The 23,471-nt window shown below is 44.8% G+C and overlaps 1 protein-coding gene across 7 annotated transcripts in view; it reads right to left on the bottom strand.

The window, feature by feature from the left end:
* The window catches only part of GBF1 (golgi brefeldin A resistant guanine nucleotide exchange factor 1), a 122,634-nt gene that overhangs the window by 15,277 nt on the left and 83,886 nt on the right, over window positions 1-23,471 (bottom strand). For 4 of the 7 annotated variants that reach the window (XM_024734900.1, XM_024734902.1, XM_024734904.1 and 1 more), the window contains 12 exons: window positions 15,634-15,765; window positions 10,617-10,735; window positions 9,980-10,088; window positions 9,406-9,466; window positions 7,881-7,935; window positions 3,980-4,127; window positions 3,418-3,641; window positions 2,727-2,895; window positions 2,091-2,302; window positions 1,652-1,750; window positions 865-1,059; window positions 460-649 (listed from right to left, as the gene is read on the bottom strand). In XM_024734900.1, the coding sequence (XP_024590668.1) occupies window positions 460-649; window positions 865-1,059; window positions 1,652-1,750; window positions 2,091-2,302; window positions 2,727-2,895; window positions 3,418-3,641; window positions 3,980-4,127; window positions 7,881-7,935; window positions 9,406-9,466; window positions 9,980-10,088; window positions 10,617-10,735; window positions 15,634-15,765 (1,713 nt within the window). The remainder of the gene's footprint in view (window positions 1-459; window positions 650-864; window positions 1,060-1,651; window positions 1,751-2,090; window positions 2,303-2,726; window positions 2,896-3,417; window positions 3,642-3,979; window positions 4,128-7,880; window positions 7,936-9,405; window positions 9,467-9,979; window positions 10,089-10,616; window positions 10,736-15,633; window positions 15,766-23,471) is intronic. The other 3 variants (XM_024734903.1, XM_024734905.1, XM_024734906.1) reach the window with 2 other exon arrangements.

Below are 23,471 nucleotides of genomic sequence, written 5' to 3'. Positions count from 1 at the left end.
CAAATAAGTAGTCACTATCCCAGGTCAGCCAAGCATTAGATTCTACAATTTAATAAAGAGATTATGCAATCACTTTCCCTGACCTTCTGCAACCTCAATCTTAAGGAAAAGTTAGAGAAGATTAATTAGAGTGGAGGCAGGCACTGGGGGTAGGAAAAGGTAGGGCCTGGAGCTTTTAGGCACAGAAGTTCTATATCCTTTAATCTATATTCTCTTTTCTCCCCATAAAGAAATAACAACTCTGTAAAAATAGCTAAAGCATGGAAGAGGAGAAAGGGAGAAGTCCATGAGTCCTGCTAATGTGCCAGCCTGGTCTATGATTCACATCACCAAACCTCGGAAACACAGAATTAGGAGTACTTTGGAGGAAATGACATAAGGGTAGGAGAACGGATTCAGTGAGTAGAGAAGGGATAAACATAGAACCCTGGGATCCTCAAAGAAAGAAATGCCTCTCACTATTGTTGGCTTCTCGAGTGCCATCTACTGCCTCACAGCCAGGTCTGGCTGCCTCTTTCTTTTCTTGCTGGGTAAGGTTGTTGAGGACTTTGGCTTGGCAGTGGGCCTCAGTGCTGTCAATCACTGTCAACAGGGCATCAAGAGACAGCAGGTGTGTTGTATAGAGCTGACCAGACACAGGGAAGGAATTCTGGAAAGTAAACAGATACAGGAGACTTGGGGTTAGAATACTTTTCCAAAAATCCTAAAACCGCCCATAACTTCTACATTGCCTTAAGATACACTTCTTCTTCTTGTTCCCCAGCTCTCAAGTGTTTCGTTCCCTATATGTAGCATCCTCACTACCACCAGAGAGATCTCCTTAATAAAGTCGTCTTTCTAGAGGTCAGTAATAATGCTCAGCACCTTGGACAGCAGCTTGGTGAGATCTTCAAAGAGGTTGGAACAGTAGTAGTCACAATCATAGTTGATATAGAGCTCAGTGACAAAGCTGGGGATGTGCCAGAGCTGCACAGTGGCCTCCAAAGCCATCTCCTTCATTTCATAAGGCATCTTGGGGTTCTCCACAGTGATGATATCCATGAGCTTTTTGATGTACATCTGACAATAATCCAATAATTGCCATTTGGGTGGGGAAAGGATTCAAGATAGGAAGAGACAAATTGGACAGGAAAAACATTAAACAGGAAGCAGACGCCTAGCCAGAAGGTATGCATTAAGAGATACTTAATGGTATTCCATCCCCTAAATACATCCCCCTCTTTGTCCTTCATGATGGGGGAGGCCTGGCTCTCTACCTCGTACCTGATCAAGTTGCCCATTGCCCTTTTTGTGCTCTCTGTGTGAGCCTGATTTGGTCCTATTCAGAGTTCCCTTTTGCAATTTAGTGGCAAAGCTAGCTTGACTTGCCTGCCTGTGTTGCAAAAGAACTGCGGACAGAAGAGTTTTACCCACTCATGGTGAGGTTACCTGCCAGTTCTCATATTCCGGTTCTCCTATTTTATAGCCAGCCAGGTTTCTCTGGGCACCTTTTAAGTTCTCCACTGAAGAGGAGAGCCAATGAACCAAACTATGGAGGCTAAAAGCACTCTCCTCAGAAGCCACCAAATCCCACTCCTGCAGCATGACAAAGCTGACCCGAATGAAGGTGCCATACATCTTCCTATTTTTTTTCCAACTTCAAGAAACTCACCTCTAATTGGAACTTGAGGTGCTCCCTCATGCTCTCAAACAGTAGGAAGCATACCCGCAGGGAAGCAGCATAAAGGTTCAGTCGCTCTACGCTGAGTAGCTGGAGATCACAGTAGGATGGGCTATTAGGTTTCTGAACCTGACTATGGCTCAACCAAGAGAAAGCAGGACAGCAAACTGTGGGAAGTTGTCACTAAGGTCATGTGCTCTGAGGGAACTCTATATCTAGCCATTCCTATGTTTCCCTTTGGTTGCCAGAGTCCCCGGGGAACTACTGGAGTCCTCTTGACTATGACTACTGCTCAGTAGGGGAGGTAGGTTCTTTCCTGGGTCCTATACTCTTCACATGAATCAGCCAAACCTCCCTGTGTTCCCCTGGCCCTTGAAAGACCCTGAAAAAAAGCCAGGTGTTCGGAGTCCCTCTAGAAATCCAGTCTTACCTGGAATAAGTGGCGGCACATCTCATCCTTGATGAGGCCCAAGAGGGTTTGGCACTGGGCTACAGGGGCCGACTCAAGAGCCACTGTCAGCAAATGCAGTCCCATGTGGATCATAACCTCTGAGTTGTGGCGGTCGTGTGGGTTGGTGAGGGAGATGAGGAATCGGAAGAGCTCGCGGATGCAAGGAAGACCATAGGGGACCAAAGCTGTGCCTGGGAAAGGCCAGGAGGGAAGTGGGACTGCTAAGAAACAACTGGCTCAATCACTTGGCCTAGCCTGCTCTGCATTATACAGGCAATTTCAGATAAGTGATTCTCTTCAGGAAAAAAATGTTTTTTTTCTGGGGCAGTAAGAAGACTAGTCTCACTTATTGAAGGGAATCAGAATTGATGATCCCCCCTTTCTGTTAAAAGTCCCAAGCTTTCTATTCTTCCCTCTCACTTCCTATTGTCCACCAAACTCCCTCTCTGTGTAAGTTAGGGAAGGGCTCCATCCAACAGTCCTCTTGCTTGATTCCATTTCTTGACTAGAAAATGGCATAGGACTTGGACCAGCAGACACCTTGGGTCTAAGATGGTTTAGGCTCAGACAGCTTAGTGGGTAGGATGGGGGAAGAGCCTGCCTGAGAGTACTCACCTTCTTTCTGAGAGGACTGTGTAAAGCGCACACCCCGGGGGTTGACGTAATCCATGTCATGGACAGAAGCAGAGTCAGAGTGGTCAGCAGGAGATGTGCACTCCTCTAATACTTCAGGGATGGATTCCACGGATGTTGATTGGGCCTTTTCCACATGGGCCCCTTCCTGCTATGACCAGTAGTGGGGAGGATACAGGAAAAGAGATGAGGCAAGAGCAATTGGGAACTTATTTCTCTTAAGTATCTGTCCTCCAAGTGTTTCTAATGGACTACAGGTGTAGGGCCAGCTCAGTGGGCTGTGAATCAATGCAAGATGGTTCAGGGAAGGAGTACGATGAAGGACTCAGAAAACATCACCTGAGGCATCAGTGACCTACAGTGACTAGAACCCCAGAGGCAACAGAGGCCCTCAGGAGCTTGAATTTAGATCATTAACTTCCAGAAAAAGCCATGGCCAGCACCCTCACCTTTGCCAAGTACTGCATGTATGCACAGCTTGAAAATCCTGTGAACTACCTCTCACAGTGAGTAATGCTGTGGTTTTTCTAGGTAGCACAGCTAATTCTAGCAAACAGGGAAGAACCTCCTGCCCCAACCTTCTTTTGAGCCAAGGCCTGGATAAAGAGCCAAAGGATCAAGCCAATTCCACAGCAGAAGACTAGACAGGGGTCTTTAGAAATCAAAGCCGTACCTGGGGGTCAGGTTGCTCAGGAACCCCTAGCTCGCTGCTGCCAGGCTCTGCAACTGTGCTGTACCCTGGAGAGCCAGGTTGCTCCAGGTCAGTGAGGTCCTCTTTGGAGGTGGTCTGGGAGGAGAACTCCAGGCCACTGTCTGTAGAGGGGCTGACCACTGCTGAGGCAGCTTCTGAACTTGCAGAGGAGATGGGAGTGGGTACATCTATGAAGGGCATGCCACCTGCCAAGCAAAGTGAGTGAGGCTTGAAGAAAAGAGACCCTGTGGGAAACACATACCTTCCATGGTACCGTTTGTTTGTTTTTCCTAGACTGCATATTAATTTCTGCATATGCTTGGTCTCTAAAGTAGTCAGAGTCCCACTGGAAGGAGAACAACCTTAAGTCACTGTGAATTGCTAAATGGTCACAGTTTGATCTGACCTAGAGTTTTCCCTTTTTGCTCTCAGTATAAAGACCACAGCCCCTCAATCAGTTGGTCTTCAATGTCAAAATTCCTGAGAGAGGAAGGAACTTTTCTTCTATCTATTCTAATCAGAAGAAGCAACTCAGGGTACTCACCAGTGAGGTTAGAGGATAAGGTGGTTCCACTGGGGGTGGGCAGCTCTGAACCTGGTGTGACTTTGGTCATATGGCGGGGGGGTCGGGGAGATCTCTTCTGTTTCTTCCACTTAGATGAATCACTCATGCCTCCTGCTCTCATTTTCAGCTGGAAATATCACACCTCATTAGCACTGGTATTCAAATTAAGATTGTATCCCTAGAAATCTCCCTTCTTTTAGTCCTACTGGTCCCTAGAAAATAGCCTATACCCCACATCTGTGCCACAGTAAGAATCTAGACCATTCAGAGCACATTCCTACTCCTCTAACTTGCCTTCTACTCTTGCCACTTTAAAGGTCAGCCTGAGAGCCTCCAAGTGGAAGGTGACATTCTGGTTTTAGGCTGGTCATTGATAAGGCCAGCCCTCATACATCACTCTGCTTCCCTGAATACTGGGTGGCAATCCTCAGTCCTGAAAGCTAAGGGCAGGGGGTCCTTTGCCCAAAGCTGCAGATCTTCAGGCCCTGGATCCCTGGGCCTTCCTCCTCAACTACCTGCATAGTAGCCTCCTACTCCTAGTTCTTATCCAGCCGTGAGAGTCTACTCCTTCCCAGCCAAACTCTTAGCTTTCCTATTACTTCATGAACTGGGCCTAGATCCTAACCATATCCCTTACTGTGGAATGTCTACATCAAATTGGTGAAAGAAAGGTTCATTCCTTGGAATTAAGGAAGGAGTGGCATCCCAGTTGATTTGTGGAGTTAAGGATGAAAGATCATGTCATGCTGCTGCTCTGCTCTCTGCTGCTCCCAACTTTGGTATATAAATGAGACCTCCTGTCCTTCTCACTGCTTTCAGATGGTAAGGCTACTGATTTCTTGGACTCTTGCTCTATTCCATTTCCCTTCCTCTTGCTGCATTTCTCTCTCTCCTATAGCTTCCTTTTAGTCACAAAGGAAAATCTTTACTCCTATAGCTTCCTTTTAGTCACAAAGCAAAATCTTTATCACCTACTGACTACCTTAGGGTACAGGTTTTCATGCATTTTCTCCACCCTAAGTTCACAGCTACTTTGTTTAAGCCCATTTCATTTTCTTAATCCTGATACCTTCTCAATTACAGTTTGCATCCAGTCCTTCTACAGTTATATCAAACTAGTCCTAGATTGATAGACAATTCCTGGAATGGGCAACAGCAATTCTCTTCTAGGAACCATGAGAATGACTCTAAAAGAGAGTAGAAACAATTTTTCTCCCTGCCTCTTTCTAAAAGCTGAAAATACCCATATTATCCTTGGCCTATTCAATTCCTTCTGCTATTTGAAGGATAAGCCCCTCTTCCTCCCCCAAGCCCTCCAGAATCTGGACAACCTTTGATCCTTTGCTTAGAAACTACATAATTCTTCCTTCCATACTCATATCTCCACCCATAAAGGAGACAGGCCCAACAGCTGAGCCCCACCTCCAGCTCTTAGTAACATAGCAACAGCCTCACATTGGATTTACACTTTTTGTCCCTGCATCTCCAAAATGCCACCAGTCATATGCCTAGAATAGAGCTTCAAGTGCTCTGAGCACTGTGGTTAAGCAGGAACCAGGATGCTCCCTCCAGAAACCACTGAAGCCCAAAAGAAAGTTCTGGGGGTAAGAGTCAGTTAAACATGCAGATAGGCCAGAAGTTCAAGAGATCAATGTGAGAAAAGAGGAACCTCCTGGTTTAAACTGGACACTGTCACTGAGCTCCAAATGGCACTCACATCTGGACTGACTTGTGTGAAATATCTTTTCTCTCCAGGTGGCTCCCCAATATCAGGAATTCCAGGTAGTCCTACTTCCATGGAGAAGCCCAGTCATTGAGATTCCATCCCACACTAGGATCGGTCCTTCCTGTTTTCTTCTCTATCCTCTGCAGAGGTAGCTCTAACCTGATCATTTCAATGAATGCTCTCTGCCTCCTGCATGGAATAGGAGTTGAGAGGCTGCCAGTTCTTAGAAGTGTCTCAGTCCTTTAAAAGTATAGCTGTGCTCCCTGTTCTAAGATCCTAAGGTGGGCGGGGGAGGAGCGAGCAGTTCATGAAACTCTACATCACCTTATCCGTATAACTTTTTATTTCCAAAGGACAATATAAGATTTATAAAGAAAGGGCAGGTCCTAGGTTAATAATCATGGCAAAATGGTGGGTAGCCACTGAAGAGAGCTGCAACTTGAGACTAGGCAAGCACACAAATGAAACTTGAGACAAGGCATGCAAAGAAAACACAGGCCTATGGACTGTCTAGTGCACACACACACACGCAAAACACACACAGTTCTTTTTATCTTCAATGACCTGGATGTCCACAGCCACACCTCTAGCATGCAAACTGTTATGAGAGCTTAGATAGCCCATACCTCCTTCTCTCCCTCTTCTTCCTAAAGCAAGGATATGCAGATTAGGGTAATCTTTAGCTTGCACCTCCGTTTTAAGTTCCCTTACTTCTAAAGGACAGAGGTCACCTTTGCAGATCCCAAAGTATTGCCAGTGTCCTGGGCTAACCTGGGACCTGGCTCCTTTTCATCCATCTAGAGTCCTAAACCTTAGAATGACACCTTTAATGGTAACCAAGAAAAAAATGACCCCAACTAGACAGACTACCCTTTCCCTCAAAACCAAGTTCAGGCATCCAGCTAGAATCAAGGACTGTGCTTAAGCTTTCTAATGCCAGCTCTGAGACAGGGAGAGGGCAGAAAAGGGAAGGGTCTTGTTTGACAGTTCCTCATAGTTCCCCTAGAAATGGTAGATATTAAGCCCCCCCACAAGACGTCAGCAGGACCCAGGCTCTCTTTCTAGGCTTACTACATAACGTATTATCAGTTCAAGGCTTCCTTCTGCCTTCAGGCAGCCAGATGCCCCACGAAAATTCCCAACACTGCAAAGTTACAAACACATGCAGCTCTTCCAAAGCCGTGCTGTGTTACTAGGGAGGGGTAAATTGTGCTCTACACAGTGGATATGGGACCCAGATGTTACATATAAAAAATACACATTTAAATAAATAAATGAAAAGGGGGTAAGGAGAGGGAGAGGGAGAGGAAGAGGGAGAGGGAGAGAGACCTTGAGGTTCTTAAAGAGTAGTACCCTCTCTAACTGGTTCAGGGCTTTGGTCTGCTCCCCACTACTTAGCTCCAGTTTGTTGAGGAGACATGGAGAAATCTGTGAAAGACAGGCAAACGAACGATTTAAGCAGAGTGAAATAAACTCAAACACACACCAACAAGGCACAGGGCAGGAATGGGGATGGATGGCAGGGGAAAGGGGAAGGTTATGTGCATGCACCAAACAGCCAAGGGTCATCTCCAAGGGCAGAACCTCTTAGGGCTGCAAGCAGAATCCTCATCAGAGGCCTGTGAAGTCCAGGGCTTCACTTCAAGATAGAAAGAGGCCGTTCTTCTGAACACCATTCTTCTCCTAGCAGTTTGAGAACCTTCTGATCTGGAGTCAGACTTGATTTATCTTGTCAACAGAGGCTAGCCCAAGCATGAGCCCAGTCTAATCCAGTATTAGGATGGGATTTGAGGTATAGCCTCTCTAGGCCTCCTACCTGCTGGTAAGACTGGGCCCTGAGGGGATGGCAGGATTTTCACCTTTATCAACATACATTTTCAGCCCAGCCTGACGGGCCTTACCCAGTTTCCATGAAGGACTGGCTCACTAGCTTACATGGTGGGTCAACAAATATAGGCTGGAAAGGAAAGGTTGGGGAAGGAGAGGTACCTGGGAAAGAATAAATTTCTTGGTAAAGGGGCAATAGCTATTTCTAGATTCCAAGCAAACCTGTCTAGGCGAAAGTATGTTTTTCCTAAGCAAGGGTATCCAGGAAAATCTCTATAGTACAGAATTTGGGAGATCAAGGTTTGGATGAGGGATAGCAGGTCATACCTTCTTCATGTTGGTCCCCATATAGTTCTTGGGTTCTTCTTTAAACTGAGGTAACCTGTAAGATAGAAAATCCCATGGACTGTAATTAAGGATAATAACAAATCTTCCCCTCCATGCCAGCCACAGCCCAAAGATGCTCTGGGCCAGAGCATGCTATCTCTTAGGAAAAGCTAGGAAAAGAAGCAGGCTAATTTCACTCTTTTTGGAGCTTCACTGAAGAGCCACAGAAATTGAGGGACCTGTGACACAGATACTTTCTAAAAAAGAAGGTAGTCATGAGGGAAAGGTGACTAAGTACCCTTGGAGTGTGGAGGCTCTTTTCATCTTTAAACTGACTCCTTTCTGCTTGTATTCACTAAGCAAGTATTGCTGAAAGCCATGATATGGGGAAAGGGCAGTCTATCAAAACCCCAGGAGACTGGGCATAGGGTGAGAAGTAAAAGGCAGGTGGAAGTTTTGAAATTAGTAAATTTGAACCTGAGAAGTAAGAAACAACTTGCAGCAGGGTCCAGAGGCAGATCTAGTCTGTAGATAATAAGGATTATTACCCATGCCTCCTGCGCTGGCAGTACAGAGTGTTAATCACTGGACCGCCAGGGAAGTCCCTAATAGACTTTTTTTTTTTTTTTTTTTTTGCGGTACGCGGGCCTCTCACTGCTGTGGCCTCTCCCGTTGCGGAGCGCAGGCTCCAGACACGCAGGCTCAGCGGCCATGGCTCATGGGCCCAGCCGCTCCGCGGCATGTGGGATCTTCCCGGACCAAGACATGAACCCGCGTCCCCTGCATTGGCAGGGGGACTCTCAACCGCTGCGCCACCAGGGAAGCCCTCCTAATAGACTATTTTTAAAAGCAATCTTAGGTTCACAGTATACTGATTTCTCATATAAACCCTTGCCCAAACACATGCATAACCTCTTCCATTATCAATATCCCCTAGGGGAAGCTGTAAAACCCTTGCCTCAGCTCTTCTCAAAGTTAGTCTACTCAAAGGAAGTACAGAAAACAGGGTGTTAGGCATAGTATGAAAAGGTCTCCTAGGCCCTAATTTGAGGGTCTTGACGAGGTAACAACTGTTTTGGTTTGTGGGGATGAGGGACTTTCACTGCTAAAATTGGGACAGTCGGGCAAACCAGGATTGTTGGTCACTCTAGACTTGGTCCTTCCTTACAGAAATCGGGCTGAGCTCTGGGAGCTCAGCAACCTGTTCCAGGCTCCCTTGAGTTTGGCTTCCTCTCTGGGTTCCCTTTCCCAGCTGCTACCTGCACAGAAACAGACACAAGTTTGGGAAGCAGAAGTTCTGTCAGCCTAGATCAAATAACCCTCTGCTTCCCCCTGAGGCCAAGCCAGCTCCCTCCTCTTTCTCCCTCGCTTGGTAACTCTGGTCCTAGAGAACCACGCCCATCCATAATCTCAATGGCCTCTGATGTGGCTGTGGGGTTGGCCAGGTCCCTGAAGTGGCTGTGTGGAAGTAAGCAGGCTCAAGAGGCCTGGGCAGCCGGGCTGAAGCAAACAGCAGCAGGTTTACCTTGTGAAGAGCAGCTGCACCATGTCTACGAGAGTGTGCTCTGCGGATTTTCTCAATAACTCTGCACAGGCAAAAACAAATAACACAGGTGTCATTACTTGCCGTGCTATTATCAGGAGGCTTCTCAGAGCAGACTCCCCTCCAAACCTTGTTTACTAAGGATTATACCAAACTTATTAAAACCAGCTCCAGCTCAGCCTGGCAGCCAGAATATCACTGGCCCACTAGATGACACTACTGAGTCAGGATAAAAAGGGGGAGCAATGATGTGTTCTCAGGGGTTGCAGGCTGGTGTCAATCCCAGAAACCTCAAGGGAGGGAGATTTGGTTCTGGGCTGAGTCATTCTGGGATCCAGCCCAATTCCTGCCCTGGCACAAAAAGCTAAGGTCTCTATTCTAGCTGCACAACAAATTGTCAAGTACAGAGACTCCTAGATCCCTATGGCTCCACAAGGTAGGTGATGGAGAAGTCATGAGTTTTCCATCTCTCTGGGACTGAGAGACAGCATCCTGTATTCATACTCACAGATACTGGCCCCAGGAATGGTGAAGGGCCCAGTATTCAAGCACCTACCACTGAGCCTCATTTCAAAGCAGATCCGGAAGCAAGACTGCATAATCTCACACACAGATTCATTGGTTAGGTGGGCACCTACTGGGGTCAGCAACAGAGTCCGCAGTACCTACCAGGAAAAAAAAAGGAGAGACCATGATAAACATGGCAGGCTGGGTGAAGAAGGGTGTACATGAGGGGAGAGAAGCTGCCTCCTGTTTCTCTAAGTCTCCTATGGAAGCACTCAGGGGTGAGAAAGAGGTTAGCAAGAGCTGACCTTGCTTCAGTTTGGTGGGGGGTCTCCCAGGAGCTTGTCTTAGGAACTGTGTCTTTACTCTGCATGACCCCAACATAGTTCAGCACTCATTCCAGCCCTAGCCCACAAGCCCAACAGATGGATGGCACAGATACAGTCTGCCAGAGGTACAAGCCTATTAAGGGTTCTGGTATTTGATATCAATTCATTTAAGGCTTTTAATTATTTTCCTTAGAAAAAGCTTTTACTTCGGGTACCAGAGCTGCTTGTTTGGAAACAAAGTAGCTCTCTAAGCCCCAGTGGAGTCAAAACATAGCTTCAAGCTGCCATCAGGCTCCGGCAGGTAGAGCCAGAGGCACCAGCTCCTGGCCATTAGCCTATTTGCTCTTCCCCTCCATTTACCTGAAGGATTTTCATCAGGACAACCTCATCGCTGGCAGGATCTGTGCCCACAAAACGGGCATGGGTGACAGCATCTGCCGTGTTCTCCATGCCCTCTGCCGTGCCCTCATGGGTGGGATCTGCTCCAACAAAAAAGAAAAGATGTGTAGAGGAGAGACAGAAAAGTCAAGACATCCTGTCTAGAGACTGTTTTGAGAGACTTTTGGTTTTCTCCTCTCCCAATTCCCTAACCCATGGCTTCCTGAGCTACCTGAGAATTTTTGCCCATAACTGGCTTTAATAAGCATCTCGGCACAAACTCCACTGTGTAAAAGTGGTTCTCAAACTTAAACATATATCAGAATCGCTTGGAGGGCCTGTTAAAAATAGAAATTGCTGGGACTTCCCCAGTGGCACAGTGGTTAAGAGTCCACCTGCCAATGCAGGGGACACAGGTTCAATCTCTGGTCTGGGAAGATCCCACATGCCGTGGAGCAACTAAGCCCGTGTGCCACAACTACTGAGCCTGCACTCTAGAGCCCGTGAGCCACAACTACTGAGCCCACGTACCACAACTACTGAAGCCCACGCGCCTAGGGCCCATGCTCCTCAACCAGAGAAGCCACTGCGATGAGAAGCACGCGCACCTCAATGAGAAACATGCGCACCGCGATGAAGAGTGGCCCCCGCTCACTGCAACTAGAAAAAGCCTGCATGCAGCAATGAAGACCCAACACAGCCAAGAGTGAATAAGTAAAATAAATAATAAATTTGTAGAAAGAAAAAAAAAAAGGAAATTGCTGGTCCCACTCCCAGAATTTTTGATTTAGTAGGTCTAGTGCGGGACCTGAGAATTTGCATTTCTAACAAGATTCCAGGTAAAGTTAATGCTGCTGGTCAGGGGACCACACTTTGGAAATCACTGGGGTAAAGCTACTCATTTCATAGAGGAAGGGCCTGGAAATCTGAGGTTTTGGCCCAGAGAAAGGGCCAAGTAGGGCCAGAGCTTTGAATGCCAAGGTTGCAGCCTTTCTCTTTTCAGATGTTCTCTTTCAACACATCTCCCTCTGATTGCTTTTGGAATGTTGTTGCACCGCAACAAAGAGTAGCCTCCGCTCGCCGCAACTAGGGAAAGCCCGCATGCAGCAACGAAGACCCGATGTAGCCAAAAATAAACAAATAAAATAAAATAAATAAATTTATAATAAATAAATATCTACAAGGAGTAGCCAAAGTGACCTCCATCAAGGCTTACAAGGGTCCTGCTGAACTGCCTGGATTGTTCTTGAAAGGGGAGCAAAAGTAGGAAAAAAAAGATAGGGACGTGACAAAGCTTTGTGAGTGACAGAGAAAAATGCTCCAGAGGTGGCATGGTGTAAGCTAGGAGAAGCTCCTAGTTTTAAGTGTGGGAATTAGAAGAAATTCTTACCATTTTCTCTTTCTTGGTACCTGAAATTAATGGAGTTCCTGAGTTTGAAGCTCAGCAGATGGCTGAGAAACCAGAACATTTCTCTTGCCACAATGAGCCAGAAAACTTTTATCAATTGTGAGAGGTTTTCATTTGTTTTCTTTCTTTTCTTCTGTCCTGGTTAGTCTCTGACACCTAGTCAGACTCTCTTTGCCCTGTTTACTGCATGCCACTACTCAGTATCACGAGCGGCTACTTTAGAGGTCATGCAGAAGGAAGCCAATTTCATGATGATCTACAGTATAGGAGGTGACCCAGCTCCTTCTATCACACCAACTCTCCATATTTCTCCCAATCAACACAGAAAATCCTATACTCTCAAGGCTGTTGCCTGAGTCCTCTCTCACAGCCCTGCTGGACAGGGTCCTTTATTCAGGCCTCCAGGGTCCACAGAAGGACCCTTCCTTGTTCGGGAAATCCAGGACCTTCTCAGTGCTGTGTAGTGTTTCAGAGTTCCTAGTGAATGGCAGCCTTGCTCCCAACTCCTGGGGGTCTATTTCGTCTCCTCTTTCAGTAGTCTCCCTAGGTAAAGAGGTTTAAGCGCTACTGATCTTTTTGTAGCTCTTATCCTCTGAGCTTGAATGAAGTAGCAAAGTTAATTTTCTAAAAAGGTAGGTACAAGTGACAGGTCCTTAGAACTACAGGCAGGGCCTCATAAGCCAGGCAATCAGAGGCACAAATCCTGATCTGGCAGCTGTGTGGGGCCAAACAAAAGGCTGGTCTTTGGAGTAGGATCTAAAATAACCCTAGACTCCTTGGGTCACAGGGCTGAGAGGTGGAAGGCAGTTCCTTCCAGAAGGGCAGCCTAAACAGAAGGTGGCTAACTTAACAGACCTTGTCTTCCCCAGGACCCCTTCTTTAGAATCTCCTCCTTTCCTGGCCACCCTGGAGAAGACTACAGGGAAATCTGCCAATCTCATCTCCTTTACCTTCTGGCTTCCATACACTCCTTCCCGTTCCTATTCTCATGCCCAATGCAATCACCACCTCCAGCACTCTCTTTTCCCACCACAGGAAACTCCAGTGACCAGCTGGCCTGAGGTCTCCAATGACCAGCTTGTCTGCCAACCCCAGAAGGGGGAGAGAGTAACACTGACAAAAGAGCAGAGGGAAACGGCACCGAGGGCAGCTGCTGGAGGCCGTGAAGAGAGATGACCTGCAGGTGGTGCTCAGGGCAAGGCTGTAAGTAGCTGGACCTGATTTTTGCTTAGGAGAAGTATGAAGCTAGGACTAGGGTGCCTGGAGAAGCTCATGCACCTAGAGAACCTAGCTGGCACCCAGGATACCTGCTCCCAATCCTGAATGCTTCAACTAAGCAAATCCAACTTTCTAGAAAAGATAAAGGGTTTTCTTGCCTTCAACTGAAGGTCATTTTCCTTTCTTGCTAGCTACAGCCTGAGCTTCCTCTTTTCCTATCTCCTTACTTAGAAACAAGGACAGCTGCCTGTGTTCTATGTTCCTCACCCTTGCACATGGGCAGACAATAGGGGAAAAAAAAATCGGTATTCTAAGTGACAAAACCAACTATAAAGGAATCCAAAAAAGACACCATAAACAAATTCAGAGATAAACAGACTGGATAAAATATCTGGACTAGATTGGAAGAAAATATTTGTAATACTGTGATAGACAATAGGTTAATAAACACTATACAAAGAACTACAAATTGATAAGAAAAACAAAAACAACTCAATAAAATAATAGGCAAAGGAGAATAAATTCAAATGTTCAGGCTCAAGGAAATAAAAACAACAAAATACCAGTTTTCACCCATCAAATTAGCACAAATAAAGAATATCGATAATAATCAGTGCTGGTGACAGAATGGGGAAATGGAAACTCTCAAACCTTACTGTTGGACGTGCAAATGATTTTAATCTTTTGGGAAAGCAAACTGGTAGTACATATAAAAATGTAATTTGCACATGGCCTTTAAACCAGAAATTTCAAGTTCAGGAATCTGTCATACAAAAGGAAAATGAATAATAAAGACATATGAACAAGGTTGCTTATTTCAGCATTATTAATAATGGCTTGGGGTTTCCCTAGTAGCACAGGGGTTAAGAATCCTCCTGTCAATGCGAGACACACGGGTTTGAGCCCTGGTCCGGGAAGATTCCACATGCCACGGAGCAACTAAGCCCGTGCACCACAACTACTGAGCCTGCGCTCTACAGCCTTCGAGCCACAGCTACTGAAGCCCGCGTGCCTAGTACCTGTGCTCCGCAACAAGAGAAGCCACCGCAATGTGAAGCCCGCGCACCGCAATGAGGAACCCGCGCACCGAAACGAAGAGTAGCTGCCGCCCGCTGCAACTAGAGAAAGCCCACACACAGCAAAGAAGACCCAACGCAGCCAAAAATAAATAAATTTATTTATTTTAAAAATAATAATGGCTTAAAATAAGAAACAACTTAAATATTAAATATTACTCAATAAGAGAATGATTGAGTGAACTGTATTATATCTATACGATGGAAATTATACAGCTACCAAAAAGAAAAAAAAAGTCTTACCAGGGACTGAGGGGCAGGGGAAATGGTGTATCATTGCTTAATGATTAGAATTTCTTTTTTGGCGTGGTGAAAAAGTTTGAGAAATAGATGGTGGTAATAGTTGCACAACACTGTGAATGTAATTAATGTCACTGAATTATATACTTTAAAATTATTAAAATGGCAAATTTTATATTATGTATATTTTATCCCAGTAAAAAAAGAACATACAAACTTCCAGTTATAAGATTAATAAGTTCTGGGGATGTAGTGTACAGCATAATGCCTACAGTTAACAATACTGTATTGTATGTCTGAAAGTTGCTGAGAGATCTTAAAAGTTCTCATCACACACACAGAAAAGTTTGTTTCTATGTGAGGCAATGGATTTAACTAAACTTATTATGTTTATCATCTTGCGACATATGCATCTATCAAATCTTTTACACTGTAAACCTTAAACTGATACAATGTTATATACCTCAAAAAAACTGGAGGGAAAAGAATAAATCAGATGGATAATTATATCATGTACACCTAAGTTAATACTATTAAATGAGAAAATATGTAGCACATAATCCTATTTTTATTTCTTTTTTAAAAGAGGTGAAACTTTATATATATTTATACACATGTAGAAAAAGGTATAGGAAGATTCAAACCTGCCTGTTAATATTTACCTAAAGAGGGAGGAGAAACATTGAGAGAGACCATTAACTTTTCTTTTAGACACCTCTTTATTGTTTATTTTCTTAAAATAAGCATGCATTATATTTGAAAAATAACTTAAAAAATAAACCAAAATAAATCAAACCTTCAAGGGCACTATACCCTTAACTGCCTCCAGAGCACAAGGAAATCAGAGTCCCAAGGAAACCTCTCATTCCCCACTCTGCACAACCTGAGTCAATTAGTGTGATGAGTAACCAATAAACAATCCTATTTCTCTTCTACAAGGAAACGGATGGCTGGGAAAAACCTTCCAGTATCACCAGCTCATTGCCTAAAGCCTGACCACTCCAGGAGAGGCAAGAAATGAAGAGCTGTGGTCATCCAACAAAGTCTGAGCTCTTACCTATGAGTGCATAGGACAGGAACTTGTTGACAGAGGTGAGTGCTAGTCCAGTGATAGGGCCAGTGGTATCTTCAGAGCGAATTACTTCCAGAAATGGACGAAGGAACACATTGGGCTCAATTTCTGAGAGTTCTGCAAGAAAAGAAATGAGAATAAAGAGCCATCTTACAAAAAGCTAAACTCTAGAAAAAGGCTCTTCTTAACTGTGCCATGAGGCTAGAGTTCTTAGTTGCTGGGACAATCTTCCTCCCTCTGGATTATCTTGAATCAAACCCCAAACACTATGTCATTTTATCTGCAAAATTTTTAGTTTAAAGCTTAAAAAAACACAGTATCATTACTATGCTTAAAAATTAACAACAAAATGGTTAAGATGGTAAATTTTATGCTTTTAAAATACTTATGTACGTAAATATATTTTTAAACCACAATTTAAAAATTAACAGTAATTCTTTAATATCATCAAATATTGCTGGGTCAATTATCCATGTCCATTTCACCACCCTCCCTAGGGGTGCACAGGGAAACCTCATCTTGAGTACAGCCAACGTAGCCAAAGAGATCCCAGGATGAGCTGCTTGCTGTCTTAGGTCTTTTGTTGTTATAGTCAAGGTCACTTCTCTTAGAGATAAAGAATGCAGCACATTCCAGGAAGTTGAGGGGAAAACTTGAGGTTTATAGTCCCTTGCTGAAAAATAAGCTCAAAAAGAACAAAAGGCTGTGTTGGAGGCAGTTTATAATCTTGCAAAGCTCCTAACCACTCTCTAGCCTCCTTTCTGTCTACAGTAAGCAGAGGGCTAACTGCCTTGAGATGAAGAGGCAATTCATAATCTTTATTTTACAGATGAGAAAAATAAGGCTCAGATAAGACACATGATTGGCCCCAAATCACACAGCTAATAAGAAGCAGAGCTGGGATTTGAACCCAGTCTATACATATGGTTCTAAAACTTGTAAAACCATTATATCTATTCTCCTTAATTATCAGCACATACTCCTAAATTTAGAAGGTTTCATTCCAGGTCTAAGAAGCTACTTTATACTGGACTTGCTCTGTACCCTACTATGCCCAGGGTTTAAATTTTGTTTTTCTGCTGTGCTTTCATATCTCAGACACTAGCTCCCTAAAAGGCTTCCTAAATAGGCCAGAAAGACTCAGGGACTGGATAAAGGCTGCCCCACCTTTAGAGACAAAAGGAAGCTGGGTTTCCTAAGCACCTTCATTTTCATGCAAATGTAGGGAGCTTCCCACTCAATTCTTACCACCCTCCTCTTTGGGTAAACATTCCCTGGCCCCACTGTTCCTCAGATTAATGCTTTAATTAATTGGCAGATTGAGTAGCATTTTCCAAGCTTGTCTGTACAGTGATCGCATCAGCTGTATAAAACCTGCTTCTCATCCCCCACTACCCCCACCTAGAGATCTACAATCTGCAGAAAAAACCTAGAGAAAAATCTTTGTGTGTGTTCAAGATGGTAAAGGGTTGATATGTAAGGAATAGATATATTTGGGAAAGCTGAAATAAAATACCTTTAAAAAGCACACTGAAAAAACTAAAGTCATCTAGTCTTGCTGCTTTAGGAACACAACTGTATTACATACGATTTGGTCTGTCATTTAAAAAACAGTCATGTTTGGTATATTTGAGATATGAAAGTGTTAGATGGAAGACAATCTTTGCGAGGTGGGATAGGGAACAGATTTTCTGAGCATTCACCCAGTTGCTTTACCTATACTTGTTTCATAGTCAAAGACTAGGTCAATTTTACACCCACCATTTGACACTTCCAGGGCCAAGTGCATTCTGCCTCTTTTTGTTTGTTTTTTAAATTTTTTAATTTGGTAAAACTGACTCTTTTTGAGTCCTATAAATTTTAACACACACATAGGGTGTGGGCTCTCAAAGCCAAATGACTTAATGTACCAAAGCAGTAGTTTCTCTGCTGTGTTCAGTGGGCTTGAAATTGATGGAAGTTTGATCTGTCTCTGCAGGGCTGCTTCAACTGAAGATTTTTCTTTTTTTTTAAAAAAATAAATTTATTTATTTATTTATTTTTGGCTGCGTTGGGTCTTCGTTGTTGCACATGGGTTTTCTCTAGTTGCAGTGAGCCGGGGATACTCTTTGTTGTGGTGCGTGGGCTTATTGCAGTGGCTTCTCTTGTTGCGGAGCACTGGCTCTAGGCGCGCAGGGTTCAGTAGTTGTGGCACTGGAGCGCAGGCTCAGTAGTTGTGGCACACGGGCTTAGTTACTCCACAGCATGTGGCATCTCCCCGGACCAGGGCTCGAACCCGTGTCCCCTGCATTGGCAGGCGGATTCTTAACCACTCTGCCACCAGGGAAGCCCCTAACCTTCTGCTTAAGAGAAAAGAGTTCAACATGGCATTGAGAGACTTGGAGGGGGCAGGAGTGATACTATACAGAGGCTTGGACAAAGTCCCACAGAAAACTCTCTGGATGCTCTGGATGTGACCCTCACGTAATATACAATCCAGTCAATGGACAAGGAATCATTAGTCTCACTCCTACTAATAACTAGGCATATGATACCCAAGCTCATCTGTCAAATTAGATAGTTGGAATCTGACTGTTAAAATACATTCATTCCAGCACTTCCATTCTGTGAGTCAATGCTTTATGGAAACTTAGTGATGGAAAACTAGAAGGGCTGGACTTTTTTTTTTTTAATTCATTTATTTTATTTATTTATTTTTGGCTGCGTTTGGTCTTCGTTGCTGCAGGTGGGCTTTTCTCTAGTTGCAGCAAGCAGGAGCTACTCTTCGTTGCAGTGTGTGGGGGCTACTCTTCATTGCAGTGCACGGGCTTCTCGTTGCGGTGGCTTCTCTTGTTGTGGAGCATGGGCTCTAGGCACGCAGGCTTCAGTAGTTGTGGCACATGGGCTCAGTAGTTGTAGCTCGCGGGCTCTAGAGCACAGGCTCAGTAGTTGTGGCGCACGGGCTTAGCTGTTCCGTGGCATGTGGGATCTTCCCGGACCAGGGCTTGAACCTGTGTCCCCTGCATTGGCAGGCAGATTCTTAACTGCTGCGCAACCAGGGAAGCCCAAGGGCTGGACTTTTTAATGAGCCCACCAGGAACCTTCACTTTCACCCTCACTCCCCTACCCCTCTAAAAAAAGAGGATGATGGTATATAAAATTAACTTTCCCAAGAGAATTTGGTCTAGGCAGAACTGGAGTTTTGCCCTCTAGGTTCAACTGCAGATTCAACTCTACTGCTTCCTACGAATCCAGAAAAGAAAAATTTCTGGTGTTCTACCTCCTGGCTTAGCCTGCCTGGGGACAGAGATTCAACTCTCTAGATCTTCTTTGGAAGAGTAAGAAGAGCTGCCCAAGTCCTTCAGGGAAAAGATGCCATGATGCTGCTCATAGTGAGCAGGCTGAGTAATTTCACAACCAAGGAGACATCTGACACCCCTGCCAAGCAGCCAAAATTCCCGCCCTGGAAGGCTGTCAACCTCAAGGCACAAACAGTTCAGTAAACAGAGAGTGCAGATCAGGTAGAGGGGTGCTCTGAAGGTGACTGATTCATGTTCTAAGATGGGAAGTGAAAAAAAGGAACGGGTACAAGAAGGAGGGGAAATTCAACTCCCACCGGAGAAAGAACACTTGGGATCCTTCTAGGACTAGGCCACCTGCTGCTAAAATCAAGTCCAGGTCCAACTTCTGGCTAGTCAGTGCCCAATAAGAATAATCACAAGACTTATTAAACTATTTCTGGAGAAGCTGTAGGTCACTTCAACACAAAGCAAAGTGAAGCTCTTCAGAGGTTTCTTGGTGTTGTTCTGCTCAACATCAGTGAACAGGGCTCTCAACTCCCTATATTGTGACATTAAGACAGGTAAGTCTCCAAGTGACTTTTGGCCTAAAGTCAGGTTGAGAATCTGCAGATGTCCCCCAAGTCTCCTATCTTCTCAGATGATGAGGTGACCTGTCCAAAAGGAGATGAATACTGACACTGTTTTCTTTTTTCACATCAGAGCTGCCACCTTCTCTGACAATCTATGTCAAAGGCCTCAACTTGTGGCATCATACACTGCCCTTAGACAAAAGGGAACAATCTCTTCTCAGCATACAGGGGAGCAGTCGCCATCCTCCCAGGAGGCTTGTGTTCTCCAGCCTGCAGCAGCCTTTCCTCATTTGGCCAACATTGGGCTGGCACATTCCTGAGCCAAAATGCACACATAAGCTGCTTTCCCTGGTAGCAAGCTCTTTACTCCTGAGTGACTCTTATCAGGGGCGGTTGGGCATTCTCAATTGGATTACGCTGACAAGGAAAAAGTCCTGTGGTATATTATTTCAACACCATTTGGCTTCAGAAATGCTTGTCTCGACCCTTTTGCCCTCAGAGGCTACTTCTCCCTTCTTGCTTTCTAGAGGGTCACCAGCCTGCTCCCATCCTAGCTCTTCATCCTGCAAATATTGGCTCATGTTCCTGGAGACAGAATATCATCATTCACAAGGTAAATCATGTATAACAGACTAATAACTCAGAGCATGATAAAAATGTAAGTCTAGTTCATTTACCTCACTTGACATTTCTGTATCCAGAGACACAGTACAGAATTATTTGAGCATAAAAAGCTCTTTGGTTTTGGGCTTTTATGTCTATGCCTCCACATTCCATTTTAGGAGAAAGTGTTAGGTCCTCATATTCCCCCCTTTTTTTTTTTTTGGCCGAGCCATGGGGCATGCAGGATCTTAGTTCCCCAACCATGGATTGAACCGGCATCCCCTGCAGTGGAAGCTCAGAGCCTTAACTCTCACTGGACCGCCAGGGAAGTCCAGGTCCTCATATCCTACTTCTCTGACTATGCTATACCTAGGAATACTTCTTGTAAAAGTCAAAGTAAGATTGAGAATGAGCTGCAAATGGAATTTTTGAAATACTGTTCCATAGGAAAGAGCTGTGCTCTTCTTGGTCACTACAGGACATCAGGAGTAGTGGTCCAAAGGATGAGACAAACTAAACTTTGGTGTAGCCAGAAGCCTCTGGAATATCTGCCACACCTTTATTTCCAGTCTTGAATGGTCAGGTGGGGATTTAGGCTTGATTTCATGAACTGGCTTGAGAGATGGCTGCCAAAGGGCAGCTCTCAGAAAATTATCTAGTCCAGGCTTAAGGGTTAAACCCAGACAAGCCTTTGCAACCCTGCCCTATACAACAGGAGAAATGAAAAAAAGAAATGCACTATGCCCAGTCTTGGTCTGTCACTAATTATGCGACCTTGGGCAGACACTTCCCTTCTTTGGGCCATAGTTTCCTCAACCACAGGGTTTTCCTGGGGAAGAAGATGGTGGTGGTAGTACACAGTTTAATGAAATTCTTTAAGGCTCCCTTTAGATCTCCAAAATTTATTTTAAACGCAAAGTACAGTTTGGGAGTAAATAAGCATGAATGCAGACAGTCTGTTACAAAGGTAGCCTGGAGGAAAAGCAAGCCCAGTTTGTTTGTCTAAGCTCCTGACAGTGGATCCTCTTTTTTCAGCTATCACCCAATAGTTTCCCAGATCTGTTTCCTATTCTCAAACAAATCCTTAGTTTCTCAAAGTGCCTTTAGACTGCAGTGGGGATGAGGAGGGGGATTATCTTTGATATTATGACCCTTTAAGAAACAAAATGTGGTGATAACTTAATCACTACCACATCCAGGTACAAGGTGGGTTCATGGGTCCACCTAGGGCCTGCAGTAGAAGATAATGATACAAACGACCTTACACCAAGAAAGGCAAATTATTTTCTAACACTTGGTCCTTTAAATACCCTTTGAGAAGTATTCATTTTTCAGGCTTATTTCTCCCTCAAAGGCCAACCCAACCTGTTTTTATGAATCAAAAAACCAAACCTTAACTCTTACTCTAATTAAACATAAGCAAATCCTGAACTTACACATCTTGGGGTTTTACTGAAAGTCTGAAAATCCCAAGGATTAGAAATCATAATTTTATATCTTCCCCGAGCTGTCTTAGATAAGTAATTTGTAGAAGGTCATGTTCATGAGGTCCCAACCTAAGCCAGAGATGACATAAAAACTCCTCTCCTCCTCCGTAGACATCTGGCCCCCAAATGTTCAAGATGACCAGAAAGAAAAGGGTTTTTGGCATTTACATATGTTCTCTGGCTCAAACACCTTTTCAGGACCTGGGCTACCTCTGTCCCTATAGCATGTCTGTCTCTCCTAAGAGAGATGATAGAAAGATGTATTTTTTTCAGACTGAAATCTCTGATATCATACAGAGCCCAGAGCAGGCTGCTTTCAGGCTGCTCCTGAAATCCTCACTTTTTTGTGTGTGTGCGGTACGCGGGCCTCTCACTGTTGTGGCCTCCCCCGTTGCGGGGGACAGGCTCCGGATGCGCAGGCTCAGCAGCCATGGCTCACGGGCCTAGCCACTCCGCGGCATGTGGGATCTTCCTGGACCAGGGCACGAACCTGTGGCCCCTGCATTGGCAGGCAGACTCAACCCCTGCGCCACCAGGGAAGCCCTGAAATCCTCACTTTTATAATCTCCTCCTTGTTGAGTAGGACCACCCTAGTCTGCCTGGTATCAGATTTAGCCTACACTTTCAGAAGATAAGACAGGGACTTAAAGGCAGCATACACGTGGGAAAATAGTTTGTTTACTGCATGACTTTCTCCAATATGATACATAATCCTGATTGGAAGAGAAATGAGCTTCCCACCTTGGGCATTTCTGCTAAACAGCCAGTTTAGCTTGCTGCTAGGAGCTGCTATCTACCACCCTACAAGAAGAATCCCATTCCATTGCTCAGGACAACAACCTTAATTGGCCTCTGACATCAGCAACAGCTACATACTAAACTAATTATCATATGTAGGTTATTTACTTTATCTTCCCAGTAACCCTGAGAAATAGTATTACTGTTCCCATTTTATAGATAAGAACACCAAGGCTCTATGAGGTTAAGTGACTTGCCCAAGGTCATGCAGTAAGTGGAAGAGGTAGAATTTAAATCTGGGTCTGTTCTGGATTATGTTCTTAAATATTATACTATGCTATTGCTATGGGTTTACTATTAGATATATTAACTGCATGACATGGATGGCAAATAAAAATTTAAGACTTAACTATCCTAGAATTAAAGTTTCTTCTGCACCCATCCTCCTCCTAGCCAATGACTAAACACTGTTAGTTCCTGATTTTAGTACTGCCATACAAATTAATCTTCAGGTTTGCCCACGTTCCTTCCTAATCCAAGAAGGAAGAATGAGGCCCCTTTAACAAGGCTGGCAGGGCTAAACGAGGCCCATAGGGACCTGAAACATATCGCAGAGGCCCGAGGATAGACTGATCCATCTGTCTTACTGAGAGCACAAGTTTGATGCGTATCAACTCTAAACACCAGTTCTCTTCCTTCTAGAGAAAACTGGCACATATTGAAAGGAAAGCAATTAGGCTGTAACATACAGGCAAACCAGAGCTGCTGTGGTCCTTTATTCTACCTTGCCGTTTTCTGCATTCATTGTATAAGACCAAGACCAGGGGGCTTCCCTGGTGGTGCAGTGGTTAGGAGTCAGCCTGCCAATGCAGGGGACACGGGTTCGAGCCCTGGTCTGGGAGGGTCCCACATGCCACAAAGCAACTGGGCCCATGTGCCACAATTACTGAGCCTGCGCTCTGGAGCGCACGAGCCACAAGTACTGAAGCCCGTGCACCTGGAGCCCGAGCTGCACAATGAAGAGTAGCCCCCGCTTGATGCAACTAGAGAAAGCCGCGCAGCAACAAAGGTCCAATGCAGCCAAAAATAAATAATAAATAAATTAAAAAAAAAAAAAAAAGACCAAGACCAAACTTAAGCAGGCA

Source organism: Neophocaena asiaeorientalis, unplaced genomic scaffold, assembly GCF_003031525.2.
Source record: "Neophocaena asiaeorientalis asiaeorientalis breed wild unplaced genomic scaffold, Neophocaena_asiaeorientalis_V1.1 scaffold240, whole genome shotgun sequence".
NCBI classification, from domain to species: domain Eukaryota; kingdom Metazoa; phylum Chordata; class Mammalia; order Artiodactyla; family Phocoenidae; genus Neophocaena; species Neophocaena asiaeorientalis.
Note: the sequence above shows the minus strand (reverse complement) of the source record. Positions and strands in the feature narration are given on the sequence as shown.